This window comes from Sapajus apella, unplaced genomic scaffold (assembly GCF_009761245.1).
Source record: "Sapajus apella isolate SASKATOON/1434 unplaced genomic scaffold, GSC_monkey_1.0 scaffold10, whole genome shotgun sequence".
NCBI lineage: Eukaryota > Metazoa > Chordata > Mammalia > Primates > Cebidae > Sapajus > Sapajus apella.
In genome coordinates, this window is record NW_022436950.1 from 7,560,888 (window position 1) to 7,577,687 (window position 16,800).

The 16,800-nt window shown below is 43.7% G+C and overlaps 1 protein-coding gene across 3 annotated transcripts in view; it reads right to left on the reverse strand.

The window, feature by feature from the left end:
• The window catches only part of EIF4E2 (eukaryotic translation initiation factor 4E family member 2), a 31,588-nt gene that overhangs the window by 8,756 nt on the left and 6,032 nt on the right, over positions 1-16,800 (reverse strand). The window contains exons 2-7 of one of the 3 annotated variants that reach the window (XM_032277901.1): positions 16,593-16,707; positions 15,423-15,557; positions 10,103-10,207; positions 7,835-7,987; positions 7,602-7,738; positions 505-583 (exon numbers count right to left, since the gene is read on the reverse strand). In XM_032277901.1, coding sequence (XP_032133792.1) covers positions 538-583; positions 7,602-7,738; positions 7,835-7,987; positions 10,103-10,207; positions 15,423-15,557; positions 16,593-16,707 — 691 coding nt within the window. In that variant the 3' untranslated portion in view covers positions 505-537. Of the gene's footprint in view, positions 1-504; positions 584-5,618; positions 5,885-7,601; positions 7,739-7,834; positions 7,988-10,102; positions 10,208-15,422; positions 15,558-16,592; positions 16,708-16,800 lie in introns of those variants that run through there. The other 2 variants (XM_032277900.1, XM_032277902.1) reach the window with 2 other exon arrangements.

Consider the following 16,800-nt stretch of genomic DNA (forward strand, 5'->3'; position numbering starts at 1 on the left):
CTGCTACTGACACTGCTGAAACCCTGAATTTATTTTACTGTTTCCTCACAACTGACAAATGACAACAGCAAACAGGAGACATACCTCTCATGTAACTCATGTTGGGGCCTGTGGAACTGCCCTTTTTGTCACAGGACATTGCCAGATGGCTTAAAAATGGCCACATTTGAGCAAAAGAAAACCCATCTGCAGCAGATTTTTACCATCATGAAATGTTGGCATCAAAAGAGAGCTCAGAGACTTGTTCATCCATGGAGCCTCATTTTCCAGAAGAGAAAGTAGGGGCATAATGAGGTGAAGTGGCCTGCTCAGGGGTTCACCAGGAGACATGGGACCCAGGGAGGACAAGAATCCAGCGGTTTGGGACTCACATTCTTCTCTGAGGCTCTATGGTGGCAGAGGCAAGTTTGGGGGTAAATGGGAAGAGGGCATCCCCTTGGGAAGAAGGGTCCTATGGATGAGAGGTATGTCACAGGGTTACAGAGAAGATAGACAAGGCCCTACCCTGAGTGTGAGAGACAGAGGGGGAGCGTCCGATCAGCGGCCGCTGCTGTTCACCAGGCCATGAAACTCCTCCCAGGCCCTGGCAAACCAGAGACAAAAACACAACAGCACATTCAGATCAAAAGCTTTTGAACACAGAGAGCAGACACAATAACCCCACATCCCCCTTCAGATGCCCTCCAGGCCAAGTGGAGCCACAGGTACCTGGGAGCAAAGCAGCGAGGTCCCAACTGGACTTTCTGAGGAGCAGGGCAGCCTGCCCTTCAGGGCCAGTGGGCACTTCTGCTTGCTTCACTTGGGAAGTCTGCCCCTGTGCCCTCAAGGATTTGCACCCAGTGTTCCAACAAGGCTCCAGGAGAGGCTGATGAGGTCAGAGCTGAAGCTCAACTGTCACCGTAAACACTTCCAGTTTACACTGTCCTTTCTGCCTTGGGTATGTGGGCACAGGTGGCAGAAACCATTTTGCTTCATTAGGCCTCACTCTGAGGGTAAAGGCCAGTTCCCAACAACATTATGATGTCTAAAGATGCAAAGGGGAAAGTATACACATTCTCTGCTTTCATATTGCCAACCTTCTAACCCTTCTAGGCTCAAACCTTAAATGCGTCAGTTCTACCTGCTTCTTAAGTACCTATGCAACTACTATCTGAAAATTTAAAGTCACGGCAGTTCAAAATTTCCAGGGAACAATGCCATTACAACTTTCATGCTTATTAGCTTAATTCAGAAATTAGGGTTAGGAAGGGTTAAGAAATGTGACAGAAGGGGTACGTGGCCTCTCAGAAAGGTGCTCCAGAGAAAAGGCCTTGGGTGACTGCCGGACTAGTCACAGGAGAAAACTAGACCCCCTATGCTTCTGGAGGCTCTAACCCAACTCAAGTGCTCTCAGGAGAGGTGATTTCCTAAGCCCTAGCCACTTTTCAGCCCCAAAATCTGATGAGTTCCTTGGGAATTATACATAAAATATGGTGCTTCCAAGTCTGAAGTTCCTAATTATTATTAATTCCATCCTTGGTTTAATTTGGTGACACAGTACCCAGTATGACAATCCACTACATTTATAAGTCAATCATCCACTTCTTACAGGAGGTAGAACTGCAGTTCATGGTTTCTTCAGAGAATTATTATCAGAGCTTCTAGTGTATGTGCTAACTAAACTAAGGAAAAATCTAAGACTGCCAAACAAGCGTGCCAGTCTTTGTCAATTCTCAAACTCAGTGTCCACAGCAAGATACCTGACAGCTGCTTCAGAGCTCTCTGGAAAGATGGTGATGTGATGCACTTTGTGAATCCCTGAGTGACATCAGAAGGCAATCTCATGCTTTACTCCAAATGAAGACAAGGGCAAAGCAAAATCCAGTGCTTCGGCAATGACCCAGGGAAACCCCTCACTGTAACGTTGAGATTTAAATTCCTTTTTAAGCCACTTAGGTGTCAACAAGAAATTACATGGCTGTGTTGAAGCTTCATGTCATTTATCCTTTTGTTTCCAGGAAGGGCCATCCTTACACTAGCCTATATAGAATGGTTCTCTCTATCAAGAACCTGAAGAAATACAGACTTCACGGCTCCCTTCTACTCCGGAATTCCAGTATTACATTTCCCTCCCAGTTTCTTCTTTAGTATCTTCACTTTATGTTAAACCTCAACATGAAGAATCTGGGTTAAGAAATTTCCTCACAGCTGCGTGGTGGCGGCTCATGCCATAATCCTATACTTTGGGAGGCCAAGGTGGATGGATCACCTGGGGTCAGTTGAGAGACTAGCCTGGCCAACATGGTGACACCCTGTCTCTACTAAAAATACAAAAAATTAGCTGAGCATGGTGGCAAACACCTGTAATCCCAGCTATTCGGGAGGCTGAGGCAGGAGAATTGCTTGAACCCAGGAGGCAGAGGTTGCAATGAGCCGAGATGGTGCCATTGCACTCCAGCCTGGGTGACAAGAGTGAAACTCTGTCTCAGAAAAAAAAAAAGAAAGAAATATCTTCACATGAATTTGGCGGAAATAAAATAGTGGGCCATAATCTTTGATGTAATCCCTCTTATTCTCATAGGCCAACAGCTCAGCCAAGAGGCAAATCTACCACCTAAAACTAGGTGTGAATAGTTTAGCTATTTTCCATCTGGCATTCCAGGCATATTAGGTAATACTAAAACTTTCTTGTTTGAAAGGTAAACAAAGAACAAGTTAAATGTAAAAAGTGTCATATGACTGGAGTTTCTAAAAACAGAAAAAATTACTGAGATTAATAGAGCCAACAGGGAATTCTGAAGAGATCCAAATGACAGAGGAACAAAGAGCTCTTTTAAGATGACTCTTGTCCCATCTCACGTACCAGAAAGCAAATTCTCCCCTACCTCTGTCCAAAGCCTGCAAGGTTCGTAGCCTTGCACTCACTAGCTCTCAATACTTAGGGAAGGGCTCAGCTTCCTGCTAATCTAGGCTCTTTGCTTTGACTACCAGTTTGGTGGTACGTATTACAGATGCAAAGCCAGGCCAGCAATTATGCTGGGCTAACCTGGTGCTACTGGACTATGATTTAGCCATGCCAGAAGGGATGGGTTGGTCCTTGCCTATATATTAAACTTCAGTGTTGAAACACAATGATATCCAGATGTGGGGAAGTCCCCACAATTTGACCTGTCTCTCCTCTAAGATAAAGGAATAAAGAGGAACCACCCATTTTCCACTCCCTCTGCAGAAAAGCCGGGCCAGTCTTTCCCACTGCTGGAGCCCTCTATGGGAAGCTGGCCTGTTTTCCTTTTCCATTCCAGGCTAGATGCACAAAAGGAATCAGTGGGACTAATCCAAAGAGGAGTTTCTTCACAAAAGACAGTGCTGTTTCACATGGCTCCGAGCCCAGTTTGATCCTGGTGGCCCCATGATTCTGGCTGTATTATGAGATTTCTCCTCAAAGCAGAGAATATGGGGAACTCATATCTATGAAAACTCGACTACAAGCTGACCTCACTAAAAGGAGCCATGACCTGAGCAAAAACTCAGTTTAACAAGTTGTCCACGTCTTAGGGGTGAACTGTCAGCAATAAACAAGAGCAGGAGCCCTCTGCAGCACAGCAGCTCATCACCAGCTCTGTGCGGCCTGCAGTGCCTTATAGCTCACTGAGGGGTGCAGCAGGAAAAGGCCACAAGTAGTGTGACTGGGGAAAGGCTGGAAAAACCCAACGGTTGAAGAACCTTGGAAACTGGGCCAAAAATAGCAAACAGGAATCAGGAACACCTGACTGAAAAATCTAAGCCACTCCTAAAAAAACTCCCCTCACCACCAGCAGCCCTATTTCCAGAGTACTTGGATGAGAATAAATGTTGGCTCTTTCTTCCTTCATTTTCCTTGGCTTTTTTTTTTTTTTTTTTTTGTGAGATAGAGCTTCACTCTTGTTGCCTAGGCTGGAGTGCAGTGGCACAATCTCGGCTCACCGTGACATTCTCAGGTTCAAGCGATTCTCCTGCCTCAGCCTCCTGAGTAGCTAGGATTATAGGTGCCCTGCCACTACACCCGGCTACTTTTTTCTATTTTTAGTAGAGATGGGGTTGCTCCATGTTGGCCAGGCTGGTCTCGAATTCCTAACCTCAGGTTATCCACCCATCTCGGCCTCCCAAAGTGCTAGGATTACAGGCGTGAGCCACTTCACCTGGCCTCCTTGGAATTCATAAGACTCAGTAGCTGCTGTCTTTGGCTCAAACAAAGACAGAATAGACAAAGCAGAACTAGTTCTGACTTTTGTTCACACTGGCAAGGGTCGAAGGGTCTCGAGGTCAGTTTGCAGTTTGGTGCTTTTTAATCGATTCTTACTCTGGGAGGTGACATCAAGTCTATCCCCTGGAGCAGTTACAGTACAGCTGAAATGAAGGTCAATGCACGTAACATGATTTTTGAAGGCATAAGGGAAAGGGCCAGACAGAGTAATTCTTTGACAAATACTAAAACGTAGAGAATGGGCCTTTCCATATTCCAGCAAATCTCTCATTTTATAGGTACTTCAACCAATTTTGGATATGTACTAAACAAAGATGAAATGACACAAACACCCCTAGAATGCTGAGACCACGTTGCTAATCCTAATAGGTGTGATGCAGGATCCTGGGCCACATGGAGATCAGGGGTTGTCAGGATGGTACAAGCACAGGGTATCACTGCCAGAGTGGAACAGCCACACTGGAAAACTCAACCTTAAATCCACAGCCACTTTCACAGATCCTCTCAGGCAGCCTGACCCAGTGTTTGCAAAAAGAAAAAAAAAAAAAAAAAAAAAATATTGTTTATTTTTGTTTTTGGTGGTAGCTCCTAAGAAAACCTAAAGTAGCATAAGGCTTGCTGAAACTCTACATGCAGGTTAGGGGCCTAAAGGCCAAGCTGCAGCACATACAAGCTAAAGCCACAAAGCACACAAGGGGTCCATATGTGCTACGGTCAGATATCCTACAGAGCAAACTCACACGGGATGAAGACATTGCCCTACCCCAGATCCTGATGCACAGTAACACCGGGCCCAGGAGAAACGGAAGGGCTGTAACCCTGAGATCTTGCAAGCAGAGCTAACTCAAAGAGAAAGATGACCTGGCTCTAAAGGGAAAGCAGAAGGGAGAAGGCTGGAAAAGAGCTGTGGCTTGGGCAGCTTTGGCACCAGCGAGAGAACCCCATTAGCACAAAGCAAGGAAGCTATATACACACAGCCACACAGACAGAAGCAGGGATTTACCTCCAAGTAAGAGATTTCTTTGAAGTAAAGGCGAATGGAAGTCAGCGAAGCAAAGGCCAAGGATCCCCCTTTCCAACCTGAACAGACTTTCAAGCTGAATTCTAAGTCAGAAATCACTCTGTTCTGGTCATCGGCGTGACTAGATGGGAACTCACGTTTAAGTACCAGAAAATGGGGTCTTATTTTGAAAGCTAGATGTCACCTTATTATGTCAGGCCTCAGCAGTCCTGGAACAAAATATCACATGACACTACACAATGGGCTTATGGAAATGAGGCTGCATTCCCCAATGGCCCTCCATGGAAAAGTCTGTGCCATCCCTTAATATGGTGACAGTGAGTCCGAAAGGCCACATCTTTGATGCACCATAAAGAGCAAGAGCATGAGACAAGCTAGTTTAGCACCATTTATTAAGTGATCTCAGCTGTTGTTGTAGCTGCTGCGTGTCAGCCTGTTCTTAAAACATAAAATGCTCTTCCAATTCCTCTTGTCCAGGACAGAAGGATCTTCCAGGTAGCACGCCAACAGAACAAGAGACTCCGATGACGCCAGCTTCAATGATGGTGCCATCCAGAGAGGGAGAGGGTCATGGCACATTCAACCGCGGCTTCCAGAGGTTTTGAAAAAGGAGCCTTTGGGGGCCCAGCCTGCCTGGCATTCTAGTGGAAGTGCAAAAGGTTGGCTCATTGGGAGAGGAAAGAGAGGGGGATGTAAGGGAAAGTAGCATCTGGGTCTCAAAGAGGGTTGGTTTTCTGGTCTCTACAGCTACAGGGCTGAAGTCCCAGAGGCAGCTGGATAAAGCACAGAGCAGCAGGCCAGTCTTTCTAGCAGACTCAGGCAAAAAGCCCACAGGCTCTCCTAAACTCTATAAGGACGTGTACACGTTTCTACAAAAGTCATGAAGAACTGTCTTATGGTATTAGAAAGGGAGAACAGCAGAGAAGGGGAGAATTGATGAAAAATACCTCTTTCCCTCTCCTATCCAGGTGAACAGCTTATTTTGGGGGTGAGTGGGAGTGGGGAATATTTAGAAACCTTGAAAACAAGAATCCTAGAAAAAGGTATAGATATCTCCAGCCTGGACTGAACCTGGCTAGAGGTCAGAAGCTACTTCTATCCCAGAACAGAGAATAAGAAAAATGTGCCTAGAGGAAAACAATGCTAACACAGGACTGCTAAGGCAAGCAACCAGGGCCATGGCTGATTCATAACTGTTGGTGACTATGATGAGTCATCACCAGCTGTTTGATCATGGACCAACTCCCACAGCAGCGTTCCCACTTACAACCTGGCACTTAGCTGGTTTAAGCCGACTCCACTCATCACACTATCTGTAGATGCATGGTAAAGAGATTCCCAAATGGTCTGTCTGCTGAACACAATCACTGGGCTCACTACTAGTCTTCAATAATAACGACATGATGATATTCTTACTAATGATGATGAGGATGATAGCAATACTACTACTTGGCCCTGTAAGAGCATTCTCCATCTCAGGACCCTCAGTTAAAGATTAAATCAGCCTCACAATAGCCTTGTTAGATAAAGTACTGTCTCCCACTTTACAGATGGAGAAACTGAAGCAAAGTTGCAAAGACACTTGTCAAAGGCACCTACTGGTACGGGGCCGTAGGAGAAAACTAAACCTAAGGGTCCTCTTAGCTGACTAGCTCTCCCTCCAGTTTTCAGACAATCTGACAGCCACTCCCCACAACTTTTTCACAAGAACCTGAGCTCACTTCTGACACTCAATCACTGAAGGTGCAAGCCTAACAGTGATTCTGACTGTGGACAGACAGCTCTACTTCCCTGAGTCCTAGGGAGATTGCAAAGCTTCTTTTCCCTGTGGCCTTCATGCTTCTCTTTGGTTCTGCTCTCTCACACACACACTATCCCCCTTCTTCTATAAGTCAGCTCTATTCACAAGGAAATGGAGTCATTCCTGATAGGTAGACAATATCCCAGGACAAAGAAAACAGACTGAAGCTAACAGGTTAAAAAGACATGCAGAAGTGGGGTGAGGGTGGGCAGAGTGAAATTATCTTAACAGCAAGAAAAAGAAAAGCACTTGTCTTTCATTTTAAGACAGTGGTTAGCGTATGAAAGACAAGACAGCCTGTAGAAATTAAGCAAGCCCAGGCAGTGTAACTGGGTTTCTGCAGGGCTCTCTCTGCTACAAAGCACCTCGTAGTAAAGGTGGCAAGGAGCCTCGCTGACAAAGAACTGCAGCAAGTAGCCAGAAGCCCTAGAGGGAAGGCCTCGTCTATCCTTTCTCCACAAGTAAGTCTCCTGTCCGGCCATATTCCTCTGGGCCCAACTATAGCTCTACTTCTGCTAAGCTTAGGGACACATCCTCCCACAGCCCCCAACACGTACTTGATGCTGTCGGTGTGAGTTTTGTACTCCATAATGGTGTTGGGAGGTAGGTTAAGCACTCGCCGAAGCGTGTCCCGGATTCGGGCTGTGGTTGCTTGGTCGCTGGCAGTCTTATTCCATATTGAAATAATGTCCTCCTACCAGAGGAACAGAAGGAATCATCAAAGAAAACCAGAGGCAGCAAGGAGAACAAAGGCGACACAAGAAACCAGCCTGACCCATGGGTGCCTTACCTGAAAGCGGACAGACACCACAGCCCCACAGATCTCCTCCCCAACCATGAACTGTTCCCCCAACATGGCCAAAATGAGATTCTCCCAGCAACGGGAGGCCAAGCCCTTCCGCAGCCGAATTATCCACTTGCCACCATTTTTATTTGCATCATCCTGTAAAAACACAGAAAGCACTCAAGTTAAAATACAGTTTCACAGCTTTTTTTTTTGTATGAAGGCAGTAAAAAGCCAAGAATCTCTTAAACACTAAGAAGTCCAATTATTCAACTCTACAGAAAAACTGATGGTAGCACTAGTGAGAGAAGAAATGAGGAAAAATAGAAGAACAAGGCTGAGATCCTCGGCATAAGCCATTTATTAAAATGGCTAAACAGATCTTTTAAAAATAATCCCCTTTACTGGAAAGACTTTAGGAATCAAAATGAAATGTTGTCATATTTCAAGCACAGATCATCCCTTCACTTGCTAAAAGTACTGAGAGCCACTACATACCAAGTACACAGACATGAAGCCCCAATCTCTACTCAGATCCAGTCTAGTAGAAGAGACAGCCAAGAATCTCAATTACAGCAATGCTACTGTATTTACAAGTGCTGCTGTAACAGATATGCACACTAAGTTAAGGAAGTACAAGACAGTTGGAAAAGTCAAGAAGTGGGTCTTTTTTTTTTTTGAGATGGAGTCTTGCTCTGTCACCCAGGCTGGAGTGCAGTGGCTCAGTCTCAGCTCAATGCAACCTCCACCTTCTGGGTTCAAGTGATTCTCCTGTCTCAGCCTCCCAAGTAGCTAGGATTACAGGCGTGCACAAACACATCGGCTAATTTTTGTATTTTTAGTAGAGATGGGGTTTCACCATGTTGGCCAGGCTGGTCTTGAACTCCTGACTTCAGGTGATCCCCCACCCCGACCGCCCAAAGTGTTGGGATTACAGCTGTGAGCCACCACACCCCACCCAGAAGTGGGCCTTAAGGGCAACAGGAGTCAGGAAAAGCAGGTGAAGGGCACTGCAGGCACTGGGAGGAACACGTTTGTGCACAAACTGATTGTGAGTTGTGGGATGCAAACAGAAGGGTTCACCTGCAGGGAAGGGAAGATTTAGAAATAGTGGGAGATGAGGCTTGAAAGGTAAATTAGAGGCCAGGCATGGTGGCTCACCCCTGTAATCCCAGCACTTTCAGAGGCTGAAGCAAGCAGATCATGAGGTCAAGAGATGGAGACCATCCTGGCCAACATGGTGAAGCCCAGTCTCTACTAAAAATACAAAAATTAGCTGGGTGTGGTGGCATGTGCCTGTAGTCCCAGCTACTTGGGAGGCTGAGGCAGGAGAATCACTTGAACCCGGGAGGCAGAGGTTGCAGTGAGCCAAGATCACACCACTGCATTTCAGCCTGGTGACAGAGTGAGATTCCATCTCAAAAAAAAAAATAAAAAAAAGGTAAATTAGGTGCAAGATCATGTGAGCAATGAGGAGCTGTGTAAGGTGGGCGGTGTGGACGTAACCACATTTGTCTTCTAGGAAAATGCCATAACATCAGAATAGAAGATGCATTACACCAGGGCGCAGCTGAATACTGGCTCTGCAAACAGTTCTAGGTCTCCAGTTACTGCCTTTAAGCTTAGTTTCTTACCCACTTTAATCATATGTGTACTACAAAAAAATATTGCACACACTGCCGGGCGCGGTGGCTCATGCCTGCAATCCCAGCACTTTGGGAGGCCAAGGCGGGTGGATCACGAGGTCAGGAGATCGAGACCATCCTGGCTAACATGGTGAAACATCATCTCTATGAAAAATACAAAAAACTAGCCAGGCGTGGTGGCACGCGCCTGTAGTCCTAGCTACTTGGGAGGCTGAGGCAGGACAATCGCTTGAACCTGGGAGGTGGAGGTTGCGGGGAGCCAAGATCGTGCTATTGCACTCCAGCCTGGGTAACAAGAGTGAAATGCTGTCTCAAACAGACAAAAAAAATTGCACACACATATAAACAAGTTCTACAGGGATAAGGGTAACTGGAAAAAAAAATCCTTTGATGTTCTAATACCATTTTAGTCATAAAACCATCTTTAAAAAACACCCGGTGCCGACCCACACAGACAAAAAATAGCATCAGTGTATTTCTCTAGAGGCTCAAGTTCCAAGGATATACCAGACAGTGATGCAGTTTTGAGAGAAAACTTTAAAATACTTTTAACCTTGGGAGGGCTAAGAGACAAAACAAAAAAACCCAAAGTTGCTCAAAAAAGCCATCAGAGGCCGTTAGTCCTTACCTCCCACATGGGTTTAATTCCTTCTTTGAAGAGATGGAAGTCACTGTGGCCTGTCAGGTCTCCGGGACGTACCATGTGGCTATAAAACCTCCAGAACTGCTCCACCTGCAGAGAGAAGACCCCAGAGTAAAAAAGGTGTTTGTGTCTTTTCTTTTTCTTTGAATGCATCCAGAGATTGAGATTCAGTTAAGAACATAAGCATGGAAGACACTATAATACAGGCTGTCCTTTTCAGAGGACTCATTCTCATTTGTGGCATTCTGAGGGAAGACATATTAGGGGAAAAGCATATCATCTAGTTTGACAAAAGAAAACATGTGACATTGGCAATACAAGAATAAAATCTTTGGTGAGAAATGCTAGCCTCAGCCAGGACCTTTGGCTGGTGAAACCATGTCAATATGCACTTTCCCACTGAAGCTGCAGGGTAGTCTTCACATGCAGTAAGAGGAGAGTTTTTTGCACAATGGAAACCCTTTAGCCTTGAGGTATATTAAGTGTCACAATGCCTCAGCATGAATGCATTTTTTAGAACCAAATCACTTACTGATCAAAGATTGTTTAACTGGCAACACAGCATTTGCTGAACGAAATACTTCTTAGACCTGTTTAGTTACTAAGCATAAGTGATAGAATCAAACACGTGTACCACATGTCCCACTCCACATCATGCTGTTGCTAAGTCCGGGCCAATCCAACATCACACAGGACTTAGTTTCTTATAGCTAGGGTTTAAGGCCTTCTTCTTAGATAGAAACAGGTTTCTCTTTGCCTCTCCTTCACAATCCTGTGAGAAAGCTAGATTTAAATTTTCCTATCAAGCATATGCTTATTTGTATTCATCACCGTAGTTCGTTTTTCTTACTGGTGTCACCCCCCGCCAATCTTTGTTTTTTTTTTTTTTTTTTTGTTTTTTAAGATACAGGGTCTATGCGGCAGTATGATCATAGCTCATCACAGCCTCAAACTCCTGGTCTCAAGTGATACTCTTATCTCAGCCTCCCGAGTAGCTGGGACTACAGGCTCATTAGTGTTTTGAGAGGAGAGATAACTTCCTTATTCACAGAGGATACCTACTAAGTACTGGCCAGTGAAGAGGCACACTTTAGGAGGAAAGAGAAAACATGGTGCAGTCTGATGAGAAATAGCTAGTGTTTGCCAACCTGCTGAGGAGCCTCTATATCAACATATAGCAAGATACCATAACTGTGGAGCTGACAATGGGTATTGAGTAGACAAAAGATTCAGATCATACTTCTAGATCTGGGGAGCACCCAAGGAGAAATCAACCTTACACTGTGTGAAATGGCTGTCCCTTTAGTTCCTCTCTGGCACAAGAACATGTGACACATTTTACATGTTAAATAGAAGTCAGAAACTATAGGACTTCAAGGCAGTGCTTCATATCTCAGCAGCTGCTAAGCTTAACTGTGTGTAGTGATTTGGGATAGTAACTGGTCATATGAATACAATCGGCAATAATCTAAACCATTATCCACCCTAACATAGTTGAAGAAAAAACACATATATCCACTAGAACCAAGTACACCCACTAGTGGCTCACTGTGAATAAGCAACTGAAAGGGGCTTGGTGAGGAGAAAGTATACCGACCATCTCCAATTCCCCAGTCAATAATCACTTCAACAGTTTAGTCTCCTCCAATCTTACAACTATACTACAACCTCCCAGGCTCAAGCAATCCTCCTGCCTCAGCCTCCCGAGTAGCTGAGACCACAAGTGGGCACCACCATGCCCAGCTAATTTTTTAGGTTTTTTTTTTTTTTTTTTTTGGCAGAGATGAAGTTTAACCCTGTTGCCCAGCTGGTCTTGAAGTCCTGGATTCAAGTGATCCTCCCTCTTTGGCCTCCCAAAGTTCTGGGACTATGCCTGGCCTGAGAAGTATTATTAAACTTTCAAAGATTTATTTGGATAGTTCTAACTGAAACCAAAAAATCAGCATTCAGACTCAGAATATGAGGTGTAGAAAGGACCTCAGAAATCATCTCAACAACTTTACTTATTTTGTAGTTGAGAAAACAGTTACAAGAGTTGCTGTGGCCGAGAGTCAGGCACCAGAACAGGTTAGCTCTGATGACCAAGTCCGGTGCTCTTTCCATTTCAAGATGATGCCTTCCTAGTCACGCTGACTTCAAGAACTTTTAAATGCTGTTAATGATTAGGCTAAGAATCACTGGGAAACAAAGCTTTGAATTCAATCAAAGGATTCATCATGTAGTTATTTCTTTGGGATGAATTTAATATTGTGAGCCGTTTCTTAATGAGGTCTGAATTACATGACAGACTGTATTTCTATTTTTCAGATCCAGACCTACAGAGTCAAAATGACAGACTTTAAATACTGTCACACATCCAATGAGCACTGATGAAGCCTTAACCCAAGACAGTCCTGATGATAAACCACTCCTTAACATATATGTCAAAAGGAAAGAAAAGAAAAACCTCCTTGTACAAGCTGGGTAAATTCATATATGCTTTTCACAAAAGGGGAATAAAACTGCAGCCCACTTTTTTTTTAGACAAGATCTCACTATGTTGCCTAGGCTAGTTTTGAACTCCTAGCTTCAAGTGATCCTCCTTGGCCTCACAAAGTGCTGGCATTATAGACATGAGCCACCAGACCTGACCATGTTCTTTAAAATCAGTAGTAAACCCGTATCTTCCAAGACGGTATTCCCCAAACTGGAATCAAATCCTTCTTTCCTCCAAACTCCAAGAGCACTCTACATGCTTTCCCATAGCACAACTTATTGTCTACCCTGTATTAGAAATTCCTGGGCACATCTTACTTCCCCAAGAACAGGATCTGTGCCTTTATTCCTTTTAGAAGCCTACTAGGGCCTTGAATTCATTCAACAAGTATTTCTTGAACCAAATATGAACCAGTGCACAAGCTAGTTATATTATTTTAACAATGCTGTTTACCGATACTAAGATAGCACTGGTGAACTAAACAGTATCTTTGCTTTGGGCTGAAATTTTATCTGCTCAGCACAGTAATGATGTTGATTTCATATTAAGCAGATTATTATTGAGTTGTAAGGGTATTCTAGATACAAGTTCCTTATCAGATATGATTTGCAAATATTTTCTCCCATTTTGTAGGTTATCTTTTCACTTTCTGGATGGCGTCCTTTGAAGCAGAAAAGTTTTGAATTTTGATGAAATCCTATAGAGATGGGGTCTTACTGTGTTGCCCAGGCTGGTCTTGAACTCCTAAGCTCAAGTGATCCTCCTGCCTCAGCCTTCCAAAGTACTAGGATTACAGGCGTAAGCTACCATGCCTAGCCTAGTATTTAATCTTTCGCTCTTGTGCATAGTGTGTTATTTAAGAAGACTTTGCCTAACCTAAGGTCATTAAGATTTACTCATATTTTCTTCTAAGAATTTTGTAATTTTAGCTCTCACATTTAGGTCTATGATCCATTTTTAGTTAATTTTTGTGTAGGGTGTCAGGAAGGAATGCAAAGTCGTTCTTCTGCACCCAGAAATCCAGTTGTCTCAGCACTGTTTGTTGAAAAAGACTATTCTTTCTTGGTACCTTACATAAGTGGTTTATTATAAACAAAGGATACAGATGAAGAGATGTGAAGGGCAGGGTATGGGGGAAGGTATGGAGAAAGGCACAGGGAGCTTCTATGCCCCCTTCAGGCGTGACACCCTCCAGGCACCTCCATGCATTCAGCTATCCAGAAGCTTCTGTACTTGAGTTTCAATTATACTGGCTCCCCCACTTAATCCAGAGAATTATGAAAATCAAAAAACTTTTTTAAGGCAGGGTCATCTCTGCTGCCCAGGCTGGAGTGAAGTGGCACGAACATGGCTCAGTGATCCTCCTGCCTCAGCCTTCTGAGTAGTTGGGACCACAGGTGCATGCCAACATGGCCGGCCTTTTTTTCTCTCTAATGTTCCCCTTCTCTCCAAGCCAGCTAATTTAAAAATTTTTTGTAGAGGCAGAATCTCACCATGTTGACGAGGCTGATCTCAAACTCCTGGCTCAAACAATCCTCCCACCTCAGCCTCCCAAAATGATGGGATTACAGGCATAAGCCACCATGCCCCGCCAATTTGAGACTTTAGATCAGATACATAAGCCAAGTTTTACTTTCCTCATTTGTAAAATACAGATTAATACCACTGACCTCATAGGGCTATCATAATGATTGAAGGAAATTACGTAAACAAAATATGTATTATATGCCCTTCCTCCTTAGCAGTTTGTTGTAGTATTTCCTACTGAAGTATTCTTTTCCAGTTTCTGCATTTCAAATAGGACTAATACTTCACTAATGTCAAGACAATGACAAACCCCGCATTTGATTCTGCCTAGAGATCGAATGTACAGCAACAGGGGGTAAGTAATAACATTTGTTCAACTGGAGTGGTGTTAGTTGCAGATGGATTCTTGGGGTACACAAACCAAGTCACCTGGGAGGGAGATGAGACGGTCTGGGCTCTCTGTACTGACATTATCCACAAAAGCAATTATGAGAGATTTCATTTTCTTTCTGAACACGGGAAAAAGATATTTTATGCATTATCATTAACACAGCCAAAACCCTAATGGGAGGTTCTTAACTACAAAACCTTCACAATTTTTCATTTTACTGTCTAACTTCATGAGGATAGATACCATGTACTACAAACTTTTGTATTCATGACACTTTTAACTTAGTAAGGACTCCCTAAATACGTACCTACTTTTAAAAAAAACCCTGAAAAACAAAAAGCAACAGTGCCAGGTGCTATGGCTCACTCCTGTAGTTGAGCACTATAGGAAGCCAAGGTGAGTGGATCACCTAAAGTCAAGAGTTTGAGACCAGCCTGGCCAACATGGCAAAACCGCATTTCTACTAAAAATACAAAAATTAGCTGGGCATGGTGGTGCACACCTATAATCTCAGCTACTCGGGAGACTGAGGCAGGAGAGTTGCTTGAACCTGGGAAGTGAAAATTGCAGTGAGTCGAGATCACGCCACTGCATTCCAGCCTGGGTGACAGAGCGAGATTCTGTCTCAGTTAAAAAAATAAAAATAAAAATAAAAATAACCCAAACCTGTACTTTTGTATTATGCCCTTCTGTTCAACTCCACAATTCTCATATTTGTTGATAACTACATGTTAACCATGGCTATCTAGTGAGAAACCTATGAACGAACAAATCTGACCTCGGAGACTCAGGTCAGTAAATTACGGAAACCAGAATCTTAAACAGGTTACTAGGAAGGTAAATAAACATCATATCAATACAGGCAAGAATGAACTATCAAGGCACACTCCATTAAACCACCAAGAACTCACAGAAGCAAAGGTGCCAATCTGTTTGATATTCTGTTCATAGCTCTGTGAGCTGGTGGGACGGCCGGGGGTTCTCCTGGAGTACCAGAAAGTGTAGTTGTACTGCAGGGGATGCTCTGCCGGTCCAGGGACAACAGCCTGGGAAGTAAAGGTGTGTTAGTCCTGGGCATTTGCCACATTGTCTGAGACTGATAGAACAATTTACAGTGTCAATCCTTACCACCCCCACAATTAAGAGAGGATATACAACCTCAACTACCTACAATTTGCCCACGATTCTGCTTACACAGTACATTTCCTCAGTGGTTAACTGATTCTAAATTCCTGTAACACTTTACTTGTGTTCTTATGGCCTTTGTAATTTTCTCCCTCATATAATAATAGGTATTCATGTTTGTATCTTATCTCAGCATATGCCCAGTTCAAGCACTGCCTCCTCTATAAGATTCATCACTGGCAAGTTACTTAGCCTGTTTGTGTCTAATCTTCATACCTGCAAAACGAGGAAAGCAACAACAACCATCTCACAATGCTGCTGAGAGGATCAAATGAATTAATGGATACATGATGCTGAGCACAGTGCCTGGTGCACAGTAAGTGCACAACAAATGTCAGTATTGTTATTATTGGTACTATTAAATGTAAGCCCCTTCCACAGTCTCATTCACCTTTGTGTCCTCTTAGCATCTAGCATAAAACGGCTTGCCCTTAGAGGGTTACTCAATATTGTAGAATAAATGAATTAGTGATTGCTTTGACATTTCAAGAAAAAAACTGATCTCTCTCTCTCTCTCATTCACCAAGTTTTCCCTTTTCCAAATCACTTTCACCTGAGACTAATGCTGACTAAAATTTCAAGCAGTGTGTAGGATTTGAAACCCTCAGCAGTGGCTTATGAAGCAGCTAACAGCCTTATGAAGCTCCAGGTCTAATTTCCTCTATCTCAGACTAGGAGAATGCTGCACGCAAGGCACCATCTCAAGATCCTGTGAGAAAAGCTCTAGGTCTCAAAATGAACATCCATGATCGCACAGTGTTTTTCTGAGAACAAAGTCAGATATTCCAACACGGGATGCTGTCAAGTTAATCTGGTATCTTCCAGATAAACAGATTCCATAAGATAATCAAATCTCAAGTTCAAAGGCAACTACATCTGTGCAGTACAAAACTCACCTTTCTCTTGCTACTGCTCTGATTCTTATCTCGTTCTGTTTTTTCCTTCTCACCATCTTTCGGTGTGCTGTTTTCTTCATTCTGATCATGGTCCCCACTGTCATCATCTTTCAAACTGAATAAAAAGGCAAAACAATACAATTCTGTGACTAAGTCAATTCTTACTTACCGAACAAAGCCACCAGGTCATATGAACTGCGATGTAAAC